This window comes from Leptonychotes weddellii, chromosome 10 (genome assembly GCF_054177405.1).
Source record: "Leptonychotes weddellii isolate Sample4059 chromosome 10, ASM5417740v2, whole genome shotgun sequence".
NCBI lineage: Eukaryota > Metazoa > Chordata > Mammalia > Carnivora > Phocidae > Leptonychotes > Leptonychotes weddellii.
The window spans coordinates 9,344,964-9,371,965 of NC_138378.1; the positions used below are offsets into that span (position 1 = coordinate 9,344,964).

General features: G+C 50.7%; 1 protein-coding gene across 6 annotated transcripts in view; it reads left to right on the forward strand.

The window, feature by feature from the left end:
* The window catches only part of NFATC2 (nuclear factor of activated T cells 2), a 154,465-nt gene that overhangs the window by 4,567 nt on the left and 122,896 nt on the right, over positions 1-27,002 (forward strand). For 4 of the 6 annotated variants that reach the window (XM_081832578.1, XM_081832579.1, XM_081832577.1 and 1 more), the window contains exon 1: positions 12,522-12,898. The exons of 1 other annotated variant lie outside the window; for it this stretch is intronic. In XM_081832578.1, coding sequence (XP_081688704.1) covers positions 12,769-12,898 — 130 coding nt within the window. In that variant the 5' untranslated portion in view covers positions 12,522-12,768. Of the gene's footprint in view, positions 1-12,521; positions 12,899-27,002 lie in introns of those variants that run through there. One more of the 6 variants, XM_081832581.1, reaches the window with a different exon arrangement.

Below are 27,002 nucleotides of genomic sequence, written 5' to 3' on the forward strand. Positions count from 1 at the left end.
ACTGGATTGGAGGCCCCCGCCCTGTGCTACCCCATCCTGTGCTGATCACACTGGGGGTAACTGGCCATGCTTCATCTGTGTCTTCTTTCAGACTTCAACTCCAGGAAGCAGAAACCACAGCTGTCTTGTTCACTCCTGTGGCCCCAGGGCCTTGAACAATACCTGGCACTTAGTAGGTGCTCAGTAATTTGTGTTTAATGGCTGGACAGATGGATGAATGGATGACGCACAGTGAGGGGGGTAATGTGATCTGCTAAGGCCACAGAACTAAGACTTAAACTCGGGAGCACTGTGCCTGCTTTTTGGCTCACTCTCTTTGTTCTCTTTTTCACAATGACGGTGGCCTTTGACTTCCACGTTTTCCCACCAAAGGCTAGAGACCTAAACAGGATTCTTCCTGGGCCATCCAACAGGCACATGCTTTCATGCTGTTGTCTGCAAAGAATCGGCCCCAAAGACCACCGCTTCTGGACTGCCAACTACGTGCCAGGCACCATCCTATGGCTCTCCCATGTGCCACCCATTAACCTCACACCAGCCTGACAGCTACCATGCCCATCTCGCACAAGGAAGCACAGTCAACCCCCAGGGTAACACGGCTAAGTCACAGAGCTTGGACGCAACCCACTCTGCCCTGTCGCTCCCTGTTAAGCTGAATGATCATAACAACAAGGGGCTGTGTTTTCTCTTTCCTGCACATTCTATATGGCCAAGCCCTTTCCCCACATTATCTCGGTGGCTTCTCACAAAACCCCCAAGAGGCTGGTATAGAATATGATCCCCGTTTAGAGATGAGGAAACCGAGCTGGGGATGGTCAAGGCATTTCGAGGGCAGGCCCAGACCCAAGCTTGGCATTTCAGGGCCCCACGGTCTTGTGTCCCCTGCTTCCGGCCGCAGGACCACACAGCAAGATGGTGAGCGGGAGCTCACCAAGATGGTGGGCACCACAGCCCAAAGGACCCCGCCCTCCACATCATGGGGAGCAGGGGGCTGTGGGCGGGGGTCTTCTCCTTCCTTCTGCTTTAACTCTCTGGGCTACTCAGTAACTTCAGGCAGCTCCCCTTCCCACCCTTTCTGGTTCTCTCCAGCACAGTGGGGGTGTCCAGGGGTCCATGTCCTCAAGGCCTCTCTTGGAGGCCGGAGCTCTCTTTGGTGACTGGCGCTGCTGCCGGGGGAGTCAGACCCACTCCGCTCCTCCTCACACACGCCCTTCGGGCCTTCCCTCAGCCCGAGCCAGCCTCACTACACCTTTCCTCATGGCCGGCCTCATTCTCACCCTCGCTTAGGGGCTCCCTTGACCATTTCATTCATTTTCATCAACAGTTTTAGAGCACTTAGGGAAAGGGCAGTGAATGAGACAGAGCGTGAGGCAAACACCAAGCAAGTGAGCCCGGGAACATCCAAGATAGTTTCAAATGGAGTCAAATGCTAAAGACTCAATAGGAGCACAGAGTTGTGAATGGCCTGCTGTATGCACATATGCGTGCGTGTGCATGTGTGTGCGTGTGCATGCGTGTGCGTGTGAGTGCATGTGCATGCGTGTGCGTGCAGGCATATGTGTGCGTGTGGTAGGGTGTGCATGTTTGCATATGTGTATCCATGCATGCGTTTGTGTATGTGTGTATGTATATGTGTGCATGTGTATGTGCATATGCGTGCATACATGTGTGTGTGTGTGTGCAAGTGTATGTGTACATGTGTGGGTGTATGAGTATATGCACGCAGGAGTTACACACGTATATGTGTACGTATGTGCATATATGTGCCTGCATGTGTATATGGGTATGCATGTATATTTGTGTGCGTGCATGCGTATGTGTGTACAGGTATGGCTGTATGTGTGTATATGTGTGTGCATGTGTATGTGCGTGCATGCTTGCATGTATACTGTACACATGTATATTTGCATATGTATATGCGTGTATGTGTATATTGTGTATATGCGTGTGAGTGTATGTGTGCATGCGTGTATGCATGTGTGTGCATGTGTATGACTGTATGTATATGTGTGCACGTGTATGTGCATGTGTGTGACTGTATGTATACGTGTGGGCGTGTGTGCACATATATGTGTGCGTGTGTATGTGTATGTACATGCATGCACGTTGTATATACGTGTGCACGTGCATGTGCGCATGCGTGTATGTGTATGTATGTGTGAGTGTGTGTATGCATGTATGTGTGTGTGTTTGTATGCATGCGTGTGTAGTGGGTGGGAATATTCGTTTCCTATGGCTGCCATCACAAGTTACCACAAACTGGGTGGCTTAAAACAACAGAAATCTATTCTCTCACATTTTTGGAGACTAACAGTTTGAAATCAAGGGGTCAACAGGGCCATGATCTCTCCGAAGGATCTAGGGGAGGATCCTTTCCCATTCCTTCCAGCTTCTAGCGGCTCCTGGCAATCCTTGTAGATGCATCCCTCCGGTCTCTGTATCTGCTCTCACGTGGCCGCCTGCCTTGTGTGTATGTGTGTCCTCTCTTCTTCCCATAAGGATACCAGTCATTGGATTCCAGCCTTTAGCTCTAATGAGCTCATCCTAACTTGATGACATCTGCAAAGGCCCTATTTCCGAATAAGATCACATTTGCAGGTACCTGGGTTTAGGAATTGAATATATTTTTGGGAAAAGACACAATTTAACCCACACAGTAGGGATTGCTGATTCAGACTGAATGGCCCCCTTCCTCTTTAAAGAGATGTCTTTTTCACTGCCCTCTGAATGTCTGGGGGAAGAGCATCCAGGCAGAAGGAGGAGGCCCCGAGGAGAGAGATGTGCTTGGAACATTCAGGGAACAGCAAGAAAGCCTGTATGGCTGGAGGCTGGAACCCAAAGGTGGAGGGGAGCACGACAGAAGATGAGATCAGGGAGGCAAGCCAGGGTGGGAGCAGTCTGAAATTCATTCTCAGGGTAATGGGGAGACACTAGGGGAATTTTAAGTGCACAGGGTGTGGTCTCGTTAATCTTTTCAAAGGATCATACTGACCATTAAGTGGAGAACAGCCTCTAGCTGGTAAGAGTAGGTGCTCAGAATGCAGATGGGTGCCCATTTCGGTGGCCTGGGTGGGAGATGGTGGTGGCTGGGACCAGCACAGGGCAGAGGAGGTGGGGAGAGGTGGTTTCCAGTCCACAGAGTGCTCTCCTTTGTGGTTCTCACACTACGTTCCCTGGAGCCCTGGGGTCCTGCAGGAATGGTCCATGCCTTTGGCCCCGGGGGTAGATGCCGTTAATTTTGTGAACAATACGAACCACTTTAGACATATCTTCCTCTTGGCCCAGCCTAGATGCCCCACGTGGGCCCCTCCTTCACCCTCTGCTATCATTGGGAATCACAAGACATTTTTCAGCGTTTCATCTTGGTCCAAAATGTCCCTTAGCAAATCCGCCCTTAGCTAATAACCAAAGAACAGTGTGACTCAGTAATGAGTATCAGACTTGTGTGGGACAAAACCATTTCTGTGGTGGCATCTGTGACTTTAGAAGTAACATCACGACCCACTCTGTGCCTAGTTTCCTTAACTGAAACGTGGATAATAGTAATCCTTAAGCATGGCAGGGTGGGGGGGTGCTTGGAGGTATAAAGATCCTGTCTGTGACGCTCTCAGCGTAGAGAAAGCAGTCAGTTCATGCTAGCTGCCACTTCATTTATTGTTTTAAATTCAAGTTAGTACTTTCCTTCAGCCTCACAACCTTCAAGTCTGTCCATTGTCCACCAAATCTCTAGGGTCTTTTCTGTAGGTTCTGGGTGGCCTACTTCAGTCGCTGAACCAGTAAGCCCAGTGGTGTGTGTGGAGGTTCCACTGGGGGCAAGGCACCAGCTAGATGTTATGGAGAAAATCCAAGATATAGAAAGACCCGCTTGTTTGCATTTGAAAGTCAGATCAAGATTTTTCTTTTTGTATACTCGGGGAGACCCAGTCATATGGGAAGCCATGTACATGGCTAAGTAACTAAAGGTTTAAGTGAAATCTAGTGATGGTTTTGACACAGGAATGCAAGAGAGAGACAGACGCCATGTGGTTTTATTGGGGGGCCAGGGTGTGGTCGTGCCGAAGGGCAGTAGGGTCGTGCCGGAGAGTCGCTGTGAGGTCCCTGAAGTCAGCTTGCTGTCCTCCTCACTCCCTGACTTCAAAGAGTGCGAAGTCAACACGGATGTTCCAGTCTGTGAAGACTATGAGCAGGGGAGAGAATGGAGATGTGAAATGCAATACTGGGGGGCAGAGGCATCTAGGCGGATGGCCTGGGTGACAGGGGGGAGAAGGCAGATGGTTGAGAATGGTTGTGGGGGTGGGCGGAGACTAACCAACCCTTCATCCCCTAACTAGCCAACCAGCCGTGCCTGCCTGTAAGGCTCTGCTTCAGTAGATGAAGCTTCCCGGGCAGAGCGATGGCGGCTCCTCATGCTTAATCAAAGGCAAGTGCAGTGGTTTAGGAGGAAGGTGAGTTTGCCGACATGCTCCCCTGCTAAGGATCAGTTTCAGGAGGCAGAGGGGAATGTGCTATAAAGCAAGGAATGAAAAGGAGAAACGCAAGCAGGACATGCTGGATGAGCAGGGACCAGGCAGGACGAGTCAAGAGCCTGGAAGCCAGGGTCTCACGCTCACATGCTCACGAGGACATGGGCCCGCTGGGTGGTGGCCTGAGAGCAACAGAAGCATCTGAAGGGAGGAGCTCCTACTCTGCTCCAGCCGACTGGTCCACATGGAACTATGGACCTGCTGTGGCCAGATCTTCCGGGTTTTTAGGAGATACTGGAAATTGGGATTTTTATGTAAAATATCCCAATTTATTTTCTTTTAAAGATTTTATTTATTTATTTGACAGAGAGAGAGAGAGCGAGAGAGCAAACACAAGCAGGGGGAGCAGCAGAGGGAGAGGGAGCCGCAGGTTTGATCCCAAGACCCCGGGATCATGACCTGAGCCGAAGGCAGATGCTTAACCGACTAAGCCACCCAGGCGCCCCCAAATCTCCCAATTTAAAAATGTTAGTTTGGATTTAAAAAAACGCCCAAGCAGGCCAAACACAATGGGCCTGCACGATGGATTTGGCTGAGCTATACGGCAAACCTGTGATTTCTGCTGCTGTCAAATGGAGCATCTTCGCACATTCCACACCTGGATTCAGGTTCGGGCTTTTAGTAGAACTCTCTTGGAGCCCGCACGGTCAATGTCTGCATGGGAGGCAGCTGGCTTCAACCCACTGCCTTTTGCAGCAATCCTCTCCTGGAGAATTGTTTTCTCACGGCAGAGAAGTCCTGTGCAGGCTTTAAAAGACCCTGTGGGTGTCAAATTGGAGTAAAAGTCAGCTCTCAATCTGTCTTGTTTCCCCGATTCATAAGGAGCTCATTCCTGAGAATGGCTTTGGTGGGAAGGCAGAATAGAAGGGAACGCCAAGGGGCGCCTGGGTGGCTCAGTCGTTAAGCGTCTGCCTTCGGCTCAGGTCATGATCCCAGGGTCCTGGGATCGAGCCCCACATCGGGCTCCCTGCTCGGCGGGAAGCCTGCTTCTCCCTCTCCCACTCCCCCTGCTTGGGTTTCCTCTCTTGCTGTGTCTCTGTCTGTCAAATAAATAAATAAAATCTTTAAAAAAAACAAAACAACAAAAAAAAAGAAGGGAACGCCAAAAGACTCTGTAATCGAGATGAGTAATATTTTAATGTAGTATTTTAAAAATCAAAATTAATGTCAAAAATCCATGCTGAACCAAAAATAAAAGTAAGAATTTTAAATAAAGACAGGATCAGTATTACTCATTTTTCCTTTTTGCCTCAGGCTCCGGTGTGACTCTGCACAGCCCTGTTACTACTCATTCTGTCTTTATTAGGATTGTCATAGTTTGTTCACCAAGGATCCTTTTTTTTTTTTTTTTGCGCATTCGTTTTGATTTTTAAAAACATGTTATGGAAATATCATTTCATCGATTGCTGAGTTACTTGGCGCTCTCTTGAGTCTAGACTCATTTGCCTTATCTGCGCTCCAGGCCTGGAGGAATCAAATGCATCCATCTATAAATTATAATAGTAGCATGTGGGGTGATTATCCCAGGATGTGCTGGAGTCGAGGTGGGATTGTTTCTGGAACCTGGTAAAGAGTGTTCCTGCTTTTTGGATCAGACTTAAAAATGTTTCAGTGCCTACATTTTATAATCAAGCTTTGATTACAGTGGGTGTTGTCAGCACGTGGAGTTTGTGATGAGAATTTGTGACTTATTCATTGTAGTCTGCCATCATGCCTTGGTGTGTCATTTGCGGGGCCCGGCACAAAGGGAAAGTGCAGCCCCATGTTAAAAAATTAAGAATCTTATGACAGCAGAGCATTAAGTCAAGTGCGGGGTCCTTCTGAGCACGGGGTCCTGTGTGACAGCCCAGGTTGTACACCCATGAAGATGGCCCTGGAGGCCACTCGGGGAGCATTAAAGAATCCTTGAATATTAGAGCCAGAACGGGGGCTCAGGTATGACCAGTTCATCCCCCCATTTTACAGATGGAGAAACTGAGGCACAGAAAGGCCAGGTGACTTGCTTAAAGGTTGCAAAATGAGTTAGAGGAAGAACTTGGTTTGGATCCTGGGCCTCCCAGCTCGGGGATGTTTCATTTTCCACCACTAGGTCACCCCAACCTTGGCCAGACATTTGTGTTTTCACACCTGTGGGTACCATTGTCCTTCAGGGAGGTCAGTGGTTGGGGGGCAGTGGTGACTGGATTCAAATGTACCAGTCTTGTTATAATAACCCCAAGCACATATTTTCTATAACACAACATATATTCTAGAAGTATTTTTTCTCCTTCCTTTCTCTTTCTTTTCCTTTTTCTTTCTTTCTTTCTTTCTTTCTTTCTTTCTTTCTTTCTTTCTTTCTTTCTTTCTTTCTTTCTTTCTTTCTTTCTTTCTTTCTTTTCTTTCTTTCATAAAAACATGTACAGGCAGAATTTCCCTAAAGCCACTGAGTCAGATGCAACATTTTTATATAAAAATGATTACAGGTATTGTAACCACGCTAGAGGCTGGGTCATCAGTTGTGCAAAACACCAGATTTCAGGACATCCCTGATGAGTCCCAATAAACTGAGGAAAGTGGGGACCCAGGGGCTCCTCCTGGTACAAGCTCCCATTGGATTGATCTCTAAGGGGGAAGTTCCGTTCGGCACTGTTCCTTCATTCATTCCTTCAGCTGCCTTTTAGTGACTACCTGCCACAGGCTGGGTACTATTCTAGAATCTGAGGACATAGCCAGAGTGGCCGGACAGAAATACAAGATGCCCAGGTAACTCTGAATTTCAAACAATGAATCATTTTTAGCTTAAATGTGTCCCATATAATATATGGAACATACACTAAAAAAAAATGTGTTGTTCGTCTAGACTCCAAATTTAACTGGGTGTCCTGTATTTTCATCTGCTAAATCTGACAACCCCAGATATACCAGTGATCAGAGCAGACACACAGCCTTGCCCCTGTGGGGCTTACATTCAAGTGAGAACAGGCAATCAACAGGTGAACAGATATACAGATGAGTACAATATACTGTAGAGATAAAGGCCGTGAGAACACAAAGCCAGCTGTGGGGACAGAGAAGGCTAGGGGGTGCTATTTTTATTGGGGTGGTCACGGAAGGCCTCTCTGAGGAGGTGACATTTGAGCTGAGGCATGAACAAAGTGAGGGGCTGACCAGGCAAATATCCATAGGAGCAGGAGGTGCAAAGGCCCTGAGGTGGGGCTGTGCTTGGCATTATCAAGGAGCGGGTGGATGAGCAGGGTGGCAGAAGGGAGTAAGAGAAGGGGCAAATGGCGACAGATGGTAGTCAAAGAGAGCTGGGGCTGGAGGCAGCTTATCCAGGGCTTTGCAGGCTGATGTGTTTGTATTTAATTCTAAACTTAATGGGAAGCCCCAGGAGGATTTACGGGATCCATATTTTGAGAGGCTGCTTGTGGCCACTCTGTGTAAAGGCAAAGTGGAAGTAGCAAGACCAGGGAGGAGGCGACTGCAGTTGTCTGGGGAAGTGGCTTGTTGGGGTGGGAGGCTGGTGAGAAACGGTTGGGTCTACGTAACATTTTGAGGATAGAGATGCCCAGATTTGCTGTGGGTTTGCCTGTGTGTGTGAGAAAACGAGACGGAACACGGACCATTCCTTGGATTTTGGTCAGAGAACTGGATGAATGGGGGGGGGGGCGGTGAGAGTTGAGCTGGGACTAGTGGGAGAAGAGAGGTTTCAGAGCGTCCCAGGGCTTGGTGCGGACATGGTCACTTTGGGATGCCTGTTGGACCCCTGCGCGGAAGGTTGGGTTGGCAGCTGGATGCGTGCCCCTGGATGTAAGGGGAGAGGTCCGGGCTGCAGATGAAGATGAGCTTTCTGCCGGAAGATAGAAGGGAGGGCAGAGCTGTGGGTAGAGGGTACCCGCAGGGCCCACCTGAATGGGCCTCGGGGCTCAGAGCCCAGGACCAGTGTTCCTCTGACATTCGTGTTCAGGTGGAATCAGACTGTGCCTAGAAGAGGAAAAGAGATAACTCAAGTGTGGACCAAGGACAAGGGTACATGTGTGTGTCTTTTGTGTCCTGCTGCTGGTTTTACCACCACCCCGAAGGCCACGCTCCCAGTACCCCTTGCCCCCATGGCTATAGGCGCTTCCTAACTGATCATCCCACTTCAAGCCTTGTACCCCAGTTTCTTCAACACACAGAACCCAAGCGATTGTTTAAAAACTCGAATATGGTCTTGTCACACACTGCCCGATACTGTTCAGGTATTCCCCATTGCTCTTACATCCAGAAATCTCCACATGGTTCCAGGGCCCCACTTACCTCCCAGCCTTCCCTTACACCTTCTTCAGGTTCCTGAGCACCTACCACTCCAGTCTTCCTTCGGTCCCGCCAACATGTCATACTTCCTCCAGCCTCAGGGCCTTTGCACATACTTTCCCCATCTGGCTGTTAGTTCTTCCCCTCACTATTTCCTGGCCAACTTCTCGATGACTTTCTGGTCTCTGTGGAAACATCGGCTCCTAGGAAAGCCTTCCCTGAACTCCCTATATCTGCATCAGGTTTCCTTGTTACGAGCTCTGTAGCACCTTCTTCTTTTCTTCGTGGTGCTTACCTCGGTTTGCAATTAAACATTAGGGTAAATGCTTGTTGAAGTGAGCTGAATTCCTGGAACAGGGCCAGACAGTACCAAGGCATGCTAGAAGTTTCAAGCTCTCAGGGGCTTTGCTGGCTTCCCTTGCACTTTTGTTGGAAAGGCTGGAGAAAAATGAAGAGGCCAGGGCCTCTGCAAGGAGGTCAGCCGCAGGGCAGAGAGAAGGTTGACAGAGCTGCACTGTCAAGGCCTCCGTCCCACCCCCCGCCCCCCGGGATGGCCACTGAATGCATAAAGGTCATGCATTCTGCTCCTAGTCCTTGCTCCTAAGAACACAAATTATTTATTTTGGAATTGAAAATATGTCTTCCCCCCAACCCAAACCCCCACCCTCAAGGTGGCCCTCTGAGAAGAAAAGCCTCTCACTTCCCACTGCTCCAGCAGAAACTGTTTTGGGTCAGGGCCTAGTCTGAACCTATTCCCTTCAAAGAACTCTTGATTGTTAGGGTGTAGATTCCAAAACTTAGAAGCTTTTAAAATATATCCACTGTTCAGAGGAAAAACTAAGGCAGTTAGAGTCTTTTTATTTTTTTTAAATTTATTTATTTTAGAGAGAGTGTTTGTGAGCATGGGGAGGGGCAGAGGGAGAGGGACAAGCAGACTACCCGCTGAATGGGGGTTGTTAAAATCTAAGGAACTTACACAGGAGAGTTAAACTTTTTTCCACCTGTCCATCCATCCTTCCATCCAAACATCCACTTTTCCATTGAGCCATTGATTGATCCATCTACTATTATCTGTTCTTCCATCAATTGATCAATTGATCTATGTATGCGTCCATTGATTAATCCATCCAAACATACACTCTTTCATCCATCCATCCATCCATGCATGCATGCATGCATCCATCCAAACACCCACTCTTCCATTCATCCCTCTATCCATGCACACATCCACTGGACATAAAGCTGTGTCTGAATGAGGCAGTCGTGACCACTGCCTTAGTAGGTCTCATAGGCTAAAGGAGATAAAATTCTCTGGTCAAGCCTCGTCATGCATCCACTTTGCCAGGGGTGGGTGGGACGACTGGGTTGATAGTTTTGCCAAAATTGGGTCAAGAGTAGTTTCCCAATGGAACACCCTGGGATGCTGTTATCAGAAGCAGGGAATGATTCCGGGTAGGCAAAATCAACAGATGTCCACTAGATTAGAGGCATTTAATCATTATGGGTGGAGGATGAGAAAGGACAGGGGAGGGTGACACCAGCCCTTCTTTTTTTCTACAGCATAAGGGCAGGCCGGTTCCTTTGTTTATCCCTGACCACATTTCAGGGTCTGGACTTTGGGTCCTGTCATAAGGACCCAAAAGCACCCATCTCCTTCTAGATACTTGGCTCTAAATGTCCCAGTCTGGGTCATCACTCTCTCCTCCTCCATCTACATTTATCAGCTAACCTTAGATACTTGTTGGCTACACCCAATGTCGCTCTGCTTATGATTAGGAATTAAAGAAGAGGATCATTTTCTGCTCTGACAATCAGAAAGTACTTCCTAAGTCTCTGAAAGTTGGCAAGTCCTGAGGCTAGGCTTGGGTCCCTTGAAATGGAGAGGCTAAACAGGTGTTTCTCATCCCTGGCCACACACTGGAAGCATCTGGGGAGGTTTTACAAAACCCTGATGCCCAGGCCCCACGTTCAAACATTCTGATTATAACTGGTCTCTGGTGGGGCTCTGCCACTGAATGTTTAAACAGCTCTCCAGGTGGCTCGAATGCGTAGCTGGGGTTAAGAACCACTGGTCTAAGTGCAATTTGGAAAACCCTATTCATTGCTGTGTCTCTTTGCTTCCAGGATAAAAGCATGATGAGGGTAGCGACGCTGTCCTGTTGATGGCTGCATCTCCAAGAGCTGTGGCAATGTCACGTACCTGGCAGGTGCTCAGCAAATATTTGTGGAATGAATGATGATCCCTAGCTTTGCACAAATCCCTTAATGGAGCGGAGATGGCTCCCCATGAAGGATGCACATTCTCCATTTTTCCTAGCACATGGGGAAGGATTTGAGTCATTCCCCACGTGAGGTCAAGTTGTGGTTCTCCAGGAATCCTAGAACCTCTCCCACCCTATCTTCTGCTCCAGAGATTCTCAACACTGGCTACACTTTGGATTCATCTGAAGTCATTTAAAAAAAATACCTTTGGATGTTCTGGTTCCCTGGGGGTTGGACTGAAGCCTAGGCACAGGCATTGAAAAAGTGTTCCAGGTGATTCTAACATGCTGTTAGGGTTGAAGACCACTGTTGTCTCCTTGTCTGCCTCTGTGAGTCTATTTTCTGACTTCAGCCAATTTGGTCTGAGACCCTTGGAAGTGGGGGGGGGGCGGTTGGTGGTACTGGGTTCTTATGTAGTGTTCTTCAAAGGTACTTGCTCATAACATTCATCTTGGGTGCTTATTTAAAAATACACATTCCTGAGCCTCTACTCCAGACTTACAGAATAAAAAGCTCCAGCGAGAGCCTGCGAATATGTTTTTAACCAGTGTCTGCATGTACTTGTTACCAGCCAACCTCTCCAACTGCACTGCCATCCTGGCTTGGGGGGCACACGGAGCCCCTTCGGGCTTTAGCTTCCCTTTGGTTCCCACTGCCAGAACTTTCTTTCCCCAGGTCATTTAGGTCACACCCCCCCCCCCTCCAGAAGCCCTACCTGACCACCCAAGAGGAGAACGCCTCCCCAGCTGTCAACCCTTACTCCATACTGCTGGTAATTCCCTCCTGACACTGTTCAAGATGATCTTCTCTTGTTTATCACCTTCATGCCCATTCCCCCGACCTGAGCTTCCCGGGGCATCAGTGTCTGGTTCAGGCTGGGTCCCTGGCACCTGGCACAGGAGAGGAGGCCCAAGACGTACAGATGTCAGGGTGGGGCTTGTGCTCTCAGAGTATCTACGATTCGTTCCCAGGTCCTGGGAAACTGCGTTCAGGGATATACAGGTGACTGAACTGGAGGTGAAAATCATGCCACAGCTGTGGGCGCCCAGGAACCCCTGGAGGCGCAGTCTGCGGGGGAAGGGAATGGGTGCCCCCCCCCTCACCCCCTGAGAGAAGAAAGGAGGGAAAAGAATGGGATCAGCTGATCACGTAGGGCAAAACTACGAGAGGCCCCAGCTTTCCCCGTCTAGGTCCCAGGTCCCCGCGGGGAGGGAGGCGGGGGGGGAGGCGGCGGGTCCCAGCGCGGCCGCGCCGAAGCGCCCGGCGGTGGCCCCGGGGCCCGTTGCTAAGCGCGGGGCCCGGGCGGTGCGGCCCCGGCCGGCCGGCCGACTGCCTCCTCCCTCCCGGGCGCCGGCCAGCCCGCCTCCCCCTCCCTCGCTCCCTCGCTCCCTCCCCCGGGGCCCGGGTGGCGGCCCCGCCCCCGCCGGCCCGGCCGCCCTGTCCCCGCCTCCCCCTCCGCGGGCTGCAACAGGTGCCTCCCCGAGCAGGAAGCCCGCGCCGCCGCCGCTCAGCTCCCCGGGCGCGTCCAGGACCCGCTGCGCCAGCGCGCCATTCCCGGGCCCGCGTGCGTCCCCACGAGGACAGGGACGCCGCCGCTCCCGCCGCCTCTCCGCCCCGCTTCCTGCCCCCGCTCCCGGCGAGGGGCCCAGGAGAAGGCCGCGCCCGCGCTCGCCCCCGGCCCCGCCACCCTCCCGCCGCTTTGCGCGCCATGGACGCCCCGGAGCAGCAGCCCGAGCCCGACGGCGGGGACGCCCCGGGCCACGAGCCCGGGGGCAGCCCCCAAGACGAGTTCGACTTCTCCATCCTCTTCGACTATGAGTATTTGAATCCTATCGAAGGTCGGTGGAGGCTCCTCCCGGCCTGCACCCCCCCCCCGCCCCCCGAGCCCGGGCGGGGGCTTGGGCCTGCGGAGTGGACACGAGGCCCCTCTTTGGTCCCGATGTCACACTTTGGGGGGGGTGGAGGGAGGGAGGGGTGCGTCTCCCCAGGTGAGAGGGGGGGCATGAGGCGTCTGGGACTGTTGCCACCTTTAGGGGGCGGTAGGCTCACTTTTGCCCAGTAGGGCGTCAGGCTGCAGTTACTGGTGGCTTGTCCCTGAGGGTCACTGTAGCAAAGCAAGGGGTGGTAGGGGCCTCAGCTGGCTCTTGCCTGCTGCAGGGTCTTCGGAGGGGAAAGGAAGTGATTGATTTGCCTCTGGAGGGAGGAGGTGAGGAAGCCAAAGAATGGAGTCAGCAGGGAGGGGACTGATGCACAAAGAGGTTGCAACTGCGCCCAACCGTCAGGGCCTGGGACGCTGACCCTCCTCTCCGCAGACAGCACCGCCTGTGAGCTGACTTTGCTGGGGACTTGGTGTTGAAACTGGTGAAGAGGTTGTCTGTGTCTGATGCTGGAGGGTGGTTTGGCTTCAGTGTTAGGAAGCCAGCCCCTTTCGTCCCTGGGTTCTGCTGCTGCCTTTGTGGATCACCCCAGATGGATCAGTCTGAGCTTTGTTATGTGGTCCCCTAGCCCCCAGTCATCGTGCATGTGGGGTTTGCGGGCGAAGCCTGGCGTGTGGATTCAGGAAGAAGAAGCCTATTCCTGCCTCAGCGACCTGTCAGTCCATGCTTTTAGGTGCTCGATGTGGCTGGGGACTTCCCCAGGCTGGGCCATCACTTCACGTGGGTTAGCAGGAACATTTGTCAGAAGGTGGAGGAGGTCGCATGCCCAGCCTCACTGTATTTTTCTGGTTAGCAGGTTGTCTTGGAAAACAACAACAACAACAACAAAAAAACCCCAGCCCCAACCAGGCTTCCTGATTTTGACAGCCCAACCCAGCCAATGCTTGTTGAAGCCTCAGGGGCAGGCCTGTTGGTAACTTCCAGATGCACTCGGGCTTGGCCGCATCCGGAGTGCAGGAAGGGGTTGTGCGGGCTGCTTGGTGTAGGAGGCCTTTTCACGGAGGCTTGGTGCTTCTCAGAGATGTTGTGTAAGGGAGGTGAATGAGAAGTTTTAACTTTCCTTCCCTCATGGTCTTCACTGGCCACGTTAGGTGAGGGACTTGCTTTGGCTTAGATGACAAGGAAGATGGTAGTTAGTAAATCATTCTGTATTTTGGCTGGAGATGGAAATAATTAGCCAACAAAAGAGACCAGTCTTCTCGAGTTGCAATCTGGAGGCCTTCCTTTGCTTTGAAAAGATACAACTAAGAATCTGCAAATGATCCCTTTAAGGTTCCTTTAACATCCGCGCTCTTTGTTTGTTAAGATTAAAGTCATGTTTTGCAGGGAACTTCTACCCCTCCCAGATTCACAATCAGCTAACTTTTTTTTTTCCCCTTTTTTTTTTTTTTTTTGCACAGGGGAGATTTCCGGGGAAATAGTTTCCAAGCCAAATCTGATGGGAGGTGCTTTTTATAGTTTTTCTTGGCAAGTGGTGCTTGGTGGCCGCCAGATGGGTGTCTAAATGGCCACAGCGAAAACCCTGGAATCATTTAAAAAAAAAACTTTATTTTTTTGGAACAGTTTGAGAGTACAGAACACTGGTAAAGACAGTAGAGGGAGTTGCCATATCCCGAGCACCCAGGTCCCCATTTTATTTACATTACACTAGTATGAATGTGTTTGTTATCATTCATGAGCCAATACTGATGCATTATTATGACCTAGAGTCCATACTGTCCTTGTTTGTTATGAGTTTGACAGTTTTGAGGAGCACTGGTTAGGTGTGCTGTAGAGTGTGCCTCAGTTAGGGTCTTTCTGATGTTTCCCTCGTGCAAAGGCTGGGGCTATGGGTTTAGGGGACGAAGACCACACAGCTGACGGGACTGTGTCCATCACATCCTATCAAGGGTACCTATTATCAACTTGATTGATCACCGTTGATACTGACCTTGATCAGCTTGGCCAAAGTAGTATTTGTCGGGTTTCTCCACCGTAAAGTCCCTCCTCTGCAAACTGTACTCTTTGGAAAGGAGTTCCTATGTGTAGCCCCCCGCCTTATGGAATGGGGAGTTTGGAATCTGTAAATGATAGTTCCTTGCTGGAAAGTAGGTAGCATCATGGCTGAGGAAGAGAGGGGGTGTTGTGAGCCTTGGGAGGCAAAGCGAGCTCTTCCAGATGTGGGTCTGGCTCTGGCTACCCAGATGTTAATGGGGTCACCTCTCTGCTTCTGAATGGTGGAACTCCCCAAGGACTGACACTAGCCTTTAGCTTGCCATTGGGCTTTGTCCCGGGTGACAATATATTGGTGATGCATGTGAGGGCTACCCTTAGCTCTGTGCATGAGCTTGGCAAACGTCAAGGAAGGAAAGGGCCGGCGAATGGGACAGACATTGTCAGAACTTGGTGATGGTACTTAGGAATTTGGGGGAAGTCGGATGCTCATTTTATGGAACTGTAGCATCGTAGCAGATGCCTATTATAGCTCATGCAATAACCCTCCAACCCTAGCAGGTGGGCACTCTTGTCACCCTCATTTTACAGAGGAGGCAGTGAGGCATGGAAAGGTGAAGGAATTTTCTCAAGAGAACAGGGTTGGTAAATGGCAGAGCTGAAACATGAACCTGGCAGTCTTGCTCCAGAGGCTGCATTCTGAGCTACTGTGTGAGGGTTCACTATTCCCTCATCTGATGAGCGAGATGCAAAGCAGTTTGTAAGGGGCACTATGGCAAGACTGGAGTTTAAAACATTTACCAACAGAGTGATCTTGGGTGAGTCTTTTAACCTCTCTGGACCTTGGTTTGCTTATCTGTCAAATGGCTGAAATAATAGTGCTTATCTCACAGGGTTGTTTGTCTTGAATGGCTTGACCTATTTATTTATTTAAGATTTATTTATTTATTTTAGAGACAGAGAGTGGGGGAGGGGCAGGGTCAGAGGGGGAGAGAGAATCTTAAGCAGGCTCCATGCCCAGCACGGAGCCCAGCACGGGGCTCGATCTCACGACCCTGAGATCATGATCTGAGCCGAAATCAAGAGTCAGACACTCAACGGACTGAGCCACCCAGGCACCCCCTGACCTATTTAAGTCAATACAGAGTGTGATTTGTTATGAGCATTTTTTTAAACCCTTGGCTCTCTTAACAGAGGTGCTCAGTTCATGTGAGCTGTTACTCATTTCCTCATCCCGCTAACTACTGGGCATCTATTGTGTTAGATCCTGGGGGTATAATAGGGAATAAGACCCAGGCCCTGCCCTCACGGAGCCGGAGCCTCAAATTGTGCTTCTGTGGTTTTCTCTCATCTAATGGCATTGACTAATAATACCTTCAGCAGCCTGCCCCCTGGTAGTGGAAATGACAGCATCCTTGGCTTGTTTCTGACCCTAGCAGGAATATCTTCGGTGTCTGCTTTAGGACTGAAGTGTATGGATTTTATTATGTTGAGGAAGTATCTACCCATTACTGTTTTCTTGAGAGGTTTGATTAGGAATGAGAGTTGAATTAGGTCATCGGCTTCTTAGGATCTATGGAAAAATGATTTTATTCTTCTTAGATCTATTTATATGCTGACTTATACCAATAGATTTCTGAATATTGAACAATTCTTGGTTTAAACCCCACTTGGTCACTTATGGTGGTGGGGCTGGTGTCTGATAATGTTTAAGATTCCTGTCAGCAGTATTCATGAGTGGTATTTGTCTGTAATGTCCTTTTTGGTGTGGTTCGGATTTCTTTCCTTTTCTGTGCTCAGGAACAACATATGTATTGCTGGGACTATCCTGTTTCTAAAGTTGTGATAGAATTCCCCTGTGAAGCCATCCGGACCTGGTGCCTTTTTATGGGGTTGTTCTCTGATTGCTTTCTCTCTTCTGTTTTCTATTCTGTTCTCTGTTGTCGATGGGAATTGGTCTGCTTGCACTTTCTGTGTCTACTGGAGTCAATTTTGGTAAGCCATATCTTTCTAAGAAATTATCCATTTTATTTAGGTTTTCAAATTTATTTGCTTAGAGCCATGCAAAGTATGACTCTTACTATACTTAGCTGTCTCCCTCGGTCAAAAAAAGGTGACAGAAAGAACAGGGACAGAGCTGTGGGAGTCCTGACCAGTGCTCCTAACCTCATCGTGGAGGGGAGAGAGGTGTGCTGGTTGTCGGTGGACAGATTAGAAGTTTCGTTCCTTTGTGTGTGCTCGCAAATTCGTTGAAATGAATTAGTACTTCTCCCAATGTGTAAAGCACTGGGAGAGATGGATGGGTACTGGGAGTCCCTGTCACCTCCGGAAGTGCCACATCCCCTCTGGACTGTCAGGGACTGACCCATCGGGCACGATCACTGCTGCTAGGCCTCAGTGGGTCTGGTGTGTCCCTCCTGGTAAGCTAATGCAAATGGCACCAACCTTGACCTTTCAGCCCTCCTGGTCTTGTAGTCCATTCTGGTGGTCCTTAAACTTTTTGGGTCACAGCCCTTTGCAAAGCTGATGAAAGCCGCAGATCCCATATGCACACACACTGTAGGAGCGCATGTACACACATATCAGGCACGTACACAGTGCTCACGTGCGTAACTCCTGCACGCCCCCCTACACATCCCCCTCTGCCCTCCGTGTGCCTTTCATACCGTTTTCAGGTAGACTCACAGAACCCTCTGGAGCCCATCCCCTCTCGTCACCCGCATTTCCACTCAGGAACACCTGCTCTCAACCCATTCACCGGGGACAATTAAAACCTCCTTCTTTCAGCAAACACTCACTGAATGCTGGTTTGGTGCCAGACCCTGGGGCGGGGCGGGGGCGGGGGGGCGGGGGGATGGGTGTAGAGACAATTCGATGTGGTCCTACCCTTGCCTGGCCCTCAGGCCAGCATGGGACACAGCCTGGTAAACAAATAGGGACAAATGAGGTGCTGGGGATAGGGTATCATGGGGATTTTTTTGGTGCTTACTAAAAATAGAGTTCTACCCTAAGCAAGCAGGTTCGCTGAACACATGTGACATTCAGAGACGTTGCCGTCTGTGTGGAGTTAAGGACAGGCCTTATTAAGCCTGCTTTGTACAAACAGCGTCTCCAGGTGCAGCCGGAAAGGTGAAATGAGAGCTAGGGTTGAGCGGTGGCCTTGTCTAGGAGGCGAAGGAAATGGGGAGAAAGTTGCCCTGATCATTCTTCACCGCTGAACACATGTCATCCACGCTTCCAAATTCAAGGCACTTTGTTCTGGAGGCGTTTGGGAGCAAGGCCCTTAAAACCTTAGAGCAGTGTTATTTGGGTTGGTTCCCAAGGCGTCCTAATCCTGTAAGGTGGGGTGGGGGGTGGGGTTTGAATCTATTTGAAAAATGCAGCATTGTGGCCAGTGGTTCTCAATCCTGGCTGCACATTAGAATCTTTCAGCTGCACTTGGGACCGGGGAAGTCAGACCCTTTGGGGGTCCATTACCTTTGCTGAGTCAGGCAGCGGCGAATGGCAGGGCGGGCCTTGAACCCAGGCAGCCGGGGTCCTGAGTCCAAGCTGTCAGCACTACAACTCAGCAACGATGTCACGGACTCCAGCTTTGGGGACGTCCCATATACTGGAGCCCGGGCTGCATGCACCCCTTATATTTGATATTTATAGAATCATCAACTTGATGTTTGTTGCTGTCCTCAGGGGATTATGCTCCTACAACAAAACTAACAGTGATAAAGGACAGGAAATCAATGGGAGTTCTGCTGTTTTTATAGTTCTTTCTGCATCCCCAGGGATTGTTGTGCATGCCCCCGGGGCCCACACGTTCCCCCACCGTGCATTGTTGTGCATGCCCCCGAGGCCATTGGCTCAACGGGTCGGCGCACCAGGTCTGAAATCAGAAAACCCTGGCTTGAAATTCTGATTTAGGTGCCTCCTACCTGCCTGACCTTGGCCAAGCAAAAGTCCCCGGGGCGTTAGCAAGCGCACAATGAGTAATTGCCCAATGAATGGAGGAAAATTATTAGCGGTATGCCTCGGGACATGAGATTTGGCTTCTCTGGGCTTGTGTTTTCTCACCTGTGCTGTGGGGATGGTGATGGTAGAGCTCACCTGCGGGGGTGGATGTGAGGTTACCTGGAGGCAGTGTGCTTGAAGCCCGCGTGGCAAGGCTGTGCAGAGATTGGGCGGCTTCCAGCTCTCCTGGCTTCCTGAGGGCATTGGCTCCTTGGAACAGGGAGCCTTCACCTTGGGTGAAGTCTGAGCTTTAAGAGAAGACCGGCCAGGAATAAAGAAGATTCTGGTCCTCGGAGAGGAGCCCCCGGCTGCCGGGCTTGAGTGGGTGCCGTCTACCTTAACGTGCCTTCCGTACTGACTCAGAATACCCTTCTGGCACCTGCCTCAGCCCCAGAACTGGGCCGGCTGCAAGAACTTTCCCAGATGTCCAGACTCCGGGGCCTGGAGGTTCCCCGGTGGCTGCCTCTCTTGGGGAGGCAGCGTTTCCCCAGGTGTCCTGCCCTGGCTCCATGGGATGCTTGAACCAGGGCCAGGAAGGAGCAGCCCTGGAAAGTGCAGTGTGATGGATGCCTTGTGGCTTCCCCCCATGAAGGGACTTCCTCCTCCTTTCCTCCCCAGCACAGGAAATAGCCACAGGCCCCGCAGAGCTCCAGCCAAACTTGGCTTCCCCAGGCTGGTGTGAGGTTTGTTTTTTCTGCTGATTGTTCAAACTGAGCTCAGGGAAGAAGGCGAGACTCGACCCTGGGGCTCTTCCCGGGATGGGTCAGGGGCTTCTTCCTTATCTGGAGCAGAGCCCGATATGGGCTCCCCCAAAGCAAGAACAACGGCCTTTGGCTTTTCCCTGAATTTTTGTAATGAACTTTACCCAAAATACGGAAATGTAAGAGAAATGATATAATTTCACATTCCCACCACCCAGCTCCAAGTACCAGCATAAGGCTAATCTTTCAGCCCTCCCCCCCCCACTTATGCTCTACACTCCCGCCCCCAGTTACTTTAAATCAAATTCCAAATGATATACTATTTTGTTAATAACTAGAGTAGTCTGTAGCTCTCCAAGACAAAGACTCGAGAAAAAACCAAATGCCATTATCAAACCTAAAACAGAACAATAATGACTTAAGTTCCAATGTCTAGTTGCAAATTTCCCGCTTGTCTCACAAGTATCTTTTTACAGTTAATTTGTTTGAACCAAGATCCAAACAAGATCTTCACATTGTATTTGGTTGATGTGACCGCTGTGTTTCATTCTAGAAAGGTCCCCATCAATCCGCTTTTTTGCTATTTCTTTGCCGAAGAAACAAGGCCAGTTTTCCTGCACTGTTTGCCACACGTCGGATTTGGCCAGTGGCATTCCTGGGGTGTCTTTGAACACGTTCCTCTGTCCTTTGCATTTCTTATAAACTGGCATTTAGATGGAAAGCCCCATGCCTTGGATTTTTTAATGCTTTCCCCCCTCCCCCGGTGTGGGGGAGGGGATATACACCCAAAGGCAGACGAGAGATGGCTTTTCCTGAGTTGGCATTTGGGACCCTCCCCGCCTCCTAATCTGAGGTTTGGGGGAAAAGCACATTTTCTCCACTGGGCCTGTTTTGGTTAAGATGCATTTCTAAAAGCCAGCCCTTCCCATGTGAATTTTAATTGAGCCATGCCTGGGTGAGCTTTCTGAAGGGAAGAAAGTCGCCTGCAAAGCTCAGGATTTATAAAGGCCCTTATCAAAACAAACCTGCTTGGGCAGGCCTGCAAAAGGGGGAAATGGTAAATGAGGAGGGGAAAGCTTGGTCTGTGGTGCCTGCAACAGTGACTAGAAAGACTGTAGGCAGGGGCTGTCGGCCTGCGCGCTCGTAAGAAGGTGGGCCGCCCGTCTGAGGTCCGCAGACGGTGCCATCACCTCTGTTGCTGGGGAGAAAGGAGGAATGCCTTTAATGACCGGGCTTGGCAGGGCCACTGATTAAGTGTGCCCGCCCCTGGGAGCATGGCACTGAAATGAGAACTGCCAGGGGGGAGGGAAAGTGTAAATAAAGAACCTGTCAGTCAATCAGGTATTAATTTTAAATCTCTGCCCCCGGCCAAGAGTTCAGGGGCCCCACTGTTCTCAAGGGGGAAGTTTCCATTTGGATTTCAAGTTGGTTAAAAAAAGGGGGGGCAATCGGCTTTTCAAGGCTGTGCCAGGGGTTGTGGGACTGAAGGGGGGCAGCTTTGAGGTGCTGGCACGAGGGCAAGGGGTCTTTGCTGAGCTGGTTAGAAAGTGTGCGCCCACCTGTGTCCCCTCGGGCAGGCGTTTGACGGAGAGGTGGGTTAGCCATGTCCAGCCCTGTTTCTGAGGGAGGATTATCTGAAGTCTATTTCTGGTCGGTTCTGACCAGACCTTTCCTTCTCCTTTTGGTGAGGAAGCTGCCTGAGCCGTGTTCTCTGTCACGCACCCCATGACCAGTGTGGAGGGACGGACTCTCCTGTTAGAAAAGGGCCTCACATTGGGCGCCTGGGTGGCTCAGTTGGTTAAGCGACTGCCTTCGGCTCAGGTCAAGATCCCGGAGTCCCGGGATCGAGTCCCGCATCGGGCTCCCTGCTCGGCGGGGAGTCTGCTGCTCCCTCTGACCCTCTTCCCTCTCGTGCTCTCTGTCTCTCATTCTCTCTCTCTCAAATAAATAAATAAAATCTTAAAAAAAAAGAAAAAAAGAAAAGGGCCTCACTAGGTCCAGTTTGGTCTCGCATGGCTGTCTTTAAAAAGAGAGGCCGTATAGTCTGGGGACCGGGTAAATAAATGATGGTTTCATCCTATGGGTGGATACTACATATAAAAAAGAAATTATGGCCGCACACCACACGGATGACTCTCAGAATGTTGAGCGAAAGACGTAACCTGTCCATCCTGGTGGATTTTATTTATGTGACGTTCGAGAACAGGCAAACCCAGTCTCTGGGGTGAGAAGTGAGGCCGGGTAAGGGTTCCTGGCTGGGGGGGGGGAGGGGTGCCACCAGGGAACCCTCGGGCAGAATGGAAATGGTCTATATCTTGAATGGTGGATAACCGGGTACATACATATATAAAGAGGCACGAGAGGTACATTTCACATTTGTGCATTTTACTGCACTTAAACCAGGTCTCAGTTTGAACCCCAGCTCTGCCCCTGATTGTTTTGTGACGTTGGGTGAATCTCTGCACCCTTAAGCCTCAGTTTCTCCATCTGTAACACAAGGGACTTGATAACACCTGCCTCCCCCACCCCGGAGGGCTGGTTATAAGCTGCAGAGAGGGAGGCAGCAGGTGGGAAAGCTTGCGGCCCGGTGAATCTCAGCAGTTGCGATGAATAAACATAGGAAGGTGTCTGAACGTCTTGAAAGCAGGAGGGGCCATTGGAATGATTAAACCAGCAAGAGGTAGTCTGTAGCTCTTGTGAAGATGGAGATGAGGCCTGTCTGCCCGATGCCTCCATCCAAAAGCTTGACCTTGAGGCCTGTGGGCCGTGGAGTCCATACACTTCTCCACCCATCTCCGAAAGGAGTGTGTGTCCGCCTGGGGGTGCGCGTGGGTTCGCGAACAGGCAGGCCGGCAGCCAGTCTGTGAGGCTGATCGCTTGCAAATCATCCTGGGTCTTGTGTCCCCAGGCGCCTGGCCTCGTGGCAGGCTGCCTGGGAGGCAGGACCGAGCCTTCTTTTCTGTCCCGTCTGGTGAAGGCAGACAGCTGTCTTCGCTGGGACAAGGTCAGCAAAGAGCAGAGCGTTCAAGGTGGCTTTTTCCAGTGGTTCCACATGGACGAGACAGGATGGTAAACTGCCTTTTTTCCCTTTCTGGCACTTCTGCACCTGACTTATCTGGATGGAATTTCTCACCTTTTATGCGCTGCGTCTGTATATGTCATCGCTGAGGGACGAGTGTGACAACCTGATTCCCCGTCATCACTAACACACACGACTCAGATGAGGAATCCAGCTGCGGTTCCGTGTGTGTGCAGGGCATGGGGGGCTTTGGGGAAAGTTTGCTGAGCACTGAACTTCCTACTAGAGGGCAAAGCTTGAGGCGGCTTTTCAAAGCAGGGCTTTGCCCCGGGTGGCGCGGGCCCCCAGACAAAAGAGGTTCCACCTTCCGGCTCCTTCGGTGATCTCGCCCAGCCCCCAACACACGGGAGGTTAGGAGGATGGCTGGGTGGTGGGAGGCGTGCTCGTTCCCCCCACCTTCTCCCCTTTCCTCCGGCTGTACTTTGCGGTGCCAGGTTGTGGCATCCTCAGTGTGGCCATGGTGACAGACGGTGGTGACTCAAACCCAGGGCCTGTGACTCGCACCACCTTGGGGCGTGAGCTCATCAGGCGGTGGGTCCGGCACCTCAGACAGGGACGGCCCGCAGCCCCAGGCCCCCCCCCCCCCTGCTGCCAGGCCCAGGGGCGTCTGGCTTCGGGCTGGGTCCTGGCTCCTCTCCTCCAAGCCCTTCAGGCCTGAAGGCCCTGGTTCTTTGTGCCCTCCCCTCCCCCAAAGGCCGGACCCTGCGGTGGTTCCCTAGCTGGGTTTCTATTTCGGTCATTCTATTCTGCTTCCTGAAAATTCCACCGCCCGTAGCTCTAGGCGGAGAAGATGTTCTCTTGCTGTTCCTTTTTTTCAAAAGCGATCTGTTGGCTGGCGGGTTGGCACTGAATGGCCGCCTCAGACTTGGCCGTGTGTCCGCGTGTCCCCAAGGGTGAGCAACAGGCCCGCAAGAGGCTCCAGGAGGAAAGGCGCTGGCAGAGACCACCGTGTGGCCTCAGTGCGATTTTAAAATAAATCGTTGACTCAGCCCTGGGGCAGATGGAGGGACTGTGACTATTTCAGAAGAAAGGAATCCATGTCCTTAGTTGTCAGTTACCTCCTGATGGAACCCCCAGAGCAGCTCTAATTGTTGGGGTACCTCATAATCCCAGGGTTGGGGTTAAGGTGTCACCATCTAAGACATAGCCCCTTTCATGAATAGCAGGCTAGAATAATGGTTAGGTGATGGAGGAGCCAGACGGCCACTTAGAAGCTGTGTGACCTTGGGAAAATTAGTCACCCTCTCTGAGCCGCATTTTCCCTGTTGGTAAAATGTGGAAACTGTATCATCTGCTTCACAGGGTTCTTGTGAGACAAACATTAAATGTGTACCCAGTGGTTCTTGGTATAAAGTGAGTGGTATAGACATGTTAGCTATCATCAGTTTTTGTTACAGTGAGTAGCTCACTGAGTCACTAACACGTCGGTAAGATTTAGTTGATCAGCTCCCAGATGGCCCAGGGGAAAGAATAAAAGCATAAAATGGGAGGGGTGTTGGAGGCCTTCTTGACCTAGTCCACATATTTTTTGAAGGCTAGCTGAAAAAGGTTTCCCAAAGTACTGACTAATCTATCTTATTTTTATTTTTTAAGATTTTATTTATTGAGGGAGGGAGAGACAGACAGAGAGAGTGAAGCGGGGGAGAGTCAGAGGGAGAAGCAGACTCCCTGGTGAGCAGGAAGCCCCGATGTGGGCCCCGATCCCGGGACTCTAGGATCAGGACCTGAGCTAAAGGCAGACGCCCAACCAACTAAGCCACCCAGGCACCCCCATCTTATTTTTATAAAACATTCTTCCCTTTTTCTTTTAAGGAGGCCCTACACCCAATGTGGGGCTCAGACTCAGGACCCTGAGATCGAGAGTCGCCCGCTCCTCTGACTGGAGCCAGCCGGGCGTCCCCCCTTTCTTCTTTCTTTTAATGCACTGGGGCTAGTGTGTGTCGTGCTGGCAAGTTGTTGTAAAATAAAGCAGTGAGAGCTGAGAAAGGGTGGAATTTTCATTTAGAAAGTCACTCTTTCCATAATAATAATAATAATAACAACAACAGCAACAACACACCATAGACCCCCATTTATTGGGGGTTTATTCCATGTGTTTCAGGCTTCACTGGATTCAGTGAACTGTCAGGTTGGTATTGTCACTGCCCTCATCACCGTGAGGACTTGGGGTTCCCCTGGGCACACGGCCGAGGGGCGGGGCAGTGGCGCCAGGGTCCCCTAGCCCTGGGCTAGGTGAGACCTGGATCTCAGTGCAGGCACCTTGCTGAGGTGGGGCTGGAGGGGTCTCCCCGGCAATCTTGTCCTGTAGTCTCTGACAGTGGCCAGAGACCTCCCCACATGTGCACGGGCCCCGGATGTTGGGGGGAGCCCCCGGAAGCCGAGGAAGGGGAGACTGCTGAGAATCAGGACTTCCGATGTCTGCGGCAGAAATGATGTACCTGCTGCGGCTGACGGGGGGCAGATGCCTCCTTGCTGAAGCATTTTGGGTTGGAGGGCCCGGATGAAAGCTTCCATCAGTCTTGGGGGCCTCTGCTGGGTGCAGGCCCTGCACGTGGCCCCAGGGCTGTACAGCATAGGGCAGGGGTTCTCAGCTGGCCTGGGGGGTATCCTGCCTGGCGGGAGAAATTTGGCAATACCTGGGGACATTTTTGGTTGTCATGACTGGGAGAAGGGTGGGGGTGTTACTGGCATCTCATGGTTAGAGGCCAGGGGTGCTGCCGAATACCCCACAGCCCCCACACAAGAGAATTATCTCACCCTGAATGCTGCTGGTTCCGAGGTTGAGAATCCCTGGCCTGGTGCTGGATGGTGCTCTCAGGCCTGCCCGGGCTCAGGCTGTGGGACCTCGGGCAAGTTAATTCTCGTGTCTCAGGTTCCTTATCTGTAAAAGGGGGATACACGGTGCCCACCTCATAGGCGGTTGTGAGAATGGAATAATTCACTACATGTAGTGTGCTCACCACAGTGCCTGGCATGTAAATTCTCAGTAAACGTTCTCTGCTTTCGTGGTTTATTATTATTAATGACTTAAGATCCCCATCTGCCTTCAGAGAGTTCAGTCTAGTAGAGAGACAGACAGATAAGCTAGAACTGATAGACTTCATTATATGATTCTGTACGTTCTGGGAACACAGAAGAAGAGCTTCCTGATCCAGACTAGGGAATCAAGGAGGGCCTTTAGGAGGAGGTGGCCCAAGTGTAATCTTGATGGATGAATAATGGCTTGCTAGGAGAAGTGAGGATAGGAGGTTTGGAAGGGAGCTCTAGGCAAGGGGAACAGCATGTACAAAGACATGGAGGCACAGAGGACTTAGAACAGCAACCTCTGAATCCCCTGTCAGGGCTTCTACCTTGTTCCTCTCTCTGAATACCGATGCCTTAAGTGTGGGCTAGCTATCTTCCACGGCAGATGAGATGGATTTTACGTGGTCCACTGATGAGTACATTGCATGCAACCAGCACTATCTTTTTTTTGCAGTGCTACTTTGCTTTGAATGAGTCTGAGGTAGAGTCTCAGTTAGGTGCTACTGTGTCTTTAACACCTTTCTTTCTAGCACTTGCCATTCCCTGCCCCCCATCTCCAGCCTTAAAAAAGGTAGGCTTACTGGGGTTGTGGAAATGTTCTACATCTTTATTGTGGTTGTGGTTACAAGGGTGTATAACATTTGGCAAAACTCATCGAACTCTACATAGTCAAAATCTGTACATATAAGTTCTACCTCAATAAAAAGAGAGCATTCAGGGGCAGAAAAAAGGGTGGGCCTCAGAGGAGAGCCTTTGGCCGGCCACAGTGACTCGAATCTCGGATTTAGTAACTTTTATTTTTATTGTGTTTTTACCCTACCTTCTATTTACGGAGGTGACACAGATTTTCCATTTGTGGTAGTGGTATAAAGTTTCCTTTTAAAATTAAAAAAGTACTGTGTGAGTGAATTTAAATATAGAAATATTAAGTAAATAATATTTACCGGTGGTACATGGATATCGCAAAGATCACGCACGGGGTAAAAAGAGCAAGATTTTTGGGAACCCTTCTGAAAATCTGGCGGTTCTAAGATGAAACTCATGTCACCCAGTGGCTGTGTGGGCGTGGCCGTGACCCCGAGGGGCTGGCTGTGAGGGGGACAGTTGTGTAAGGAGGGAGAGCTGAGAATCCTAGCTGCTTATAGAAATGTGTTCACAATGAGCCGTGCGTCTGGGATATTCGCTGTCAAACACCCAGAGAGCCGAGAATGGAATGATGATCGATTACCTTCACATTCCCTGCTTGCTGTGAAACTTTCAGAATCTC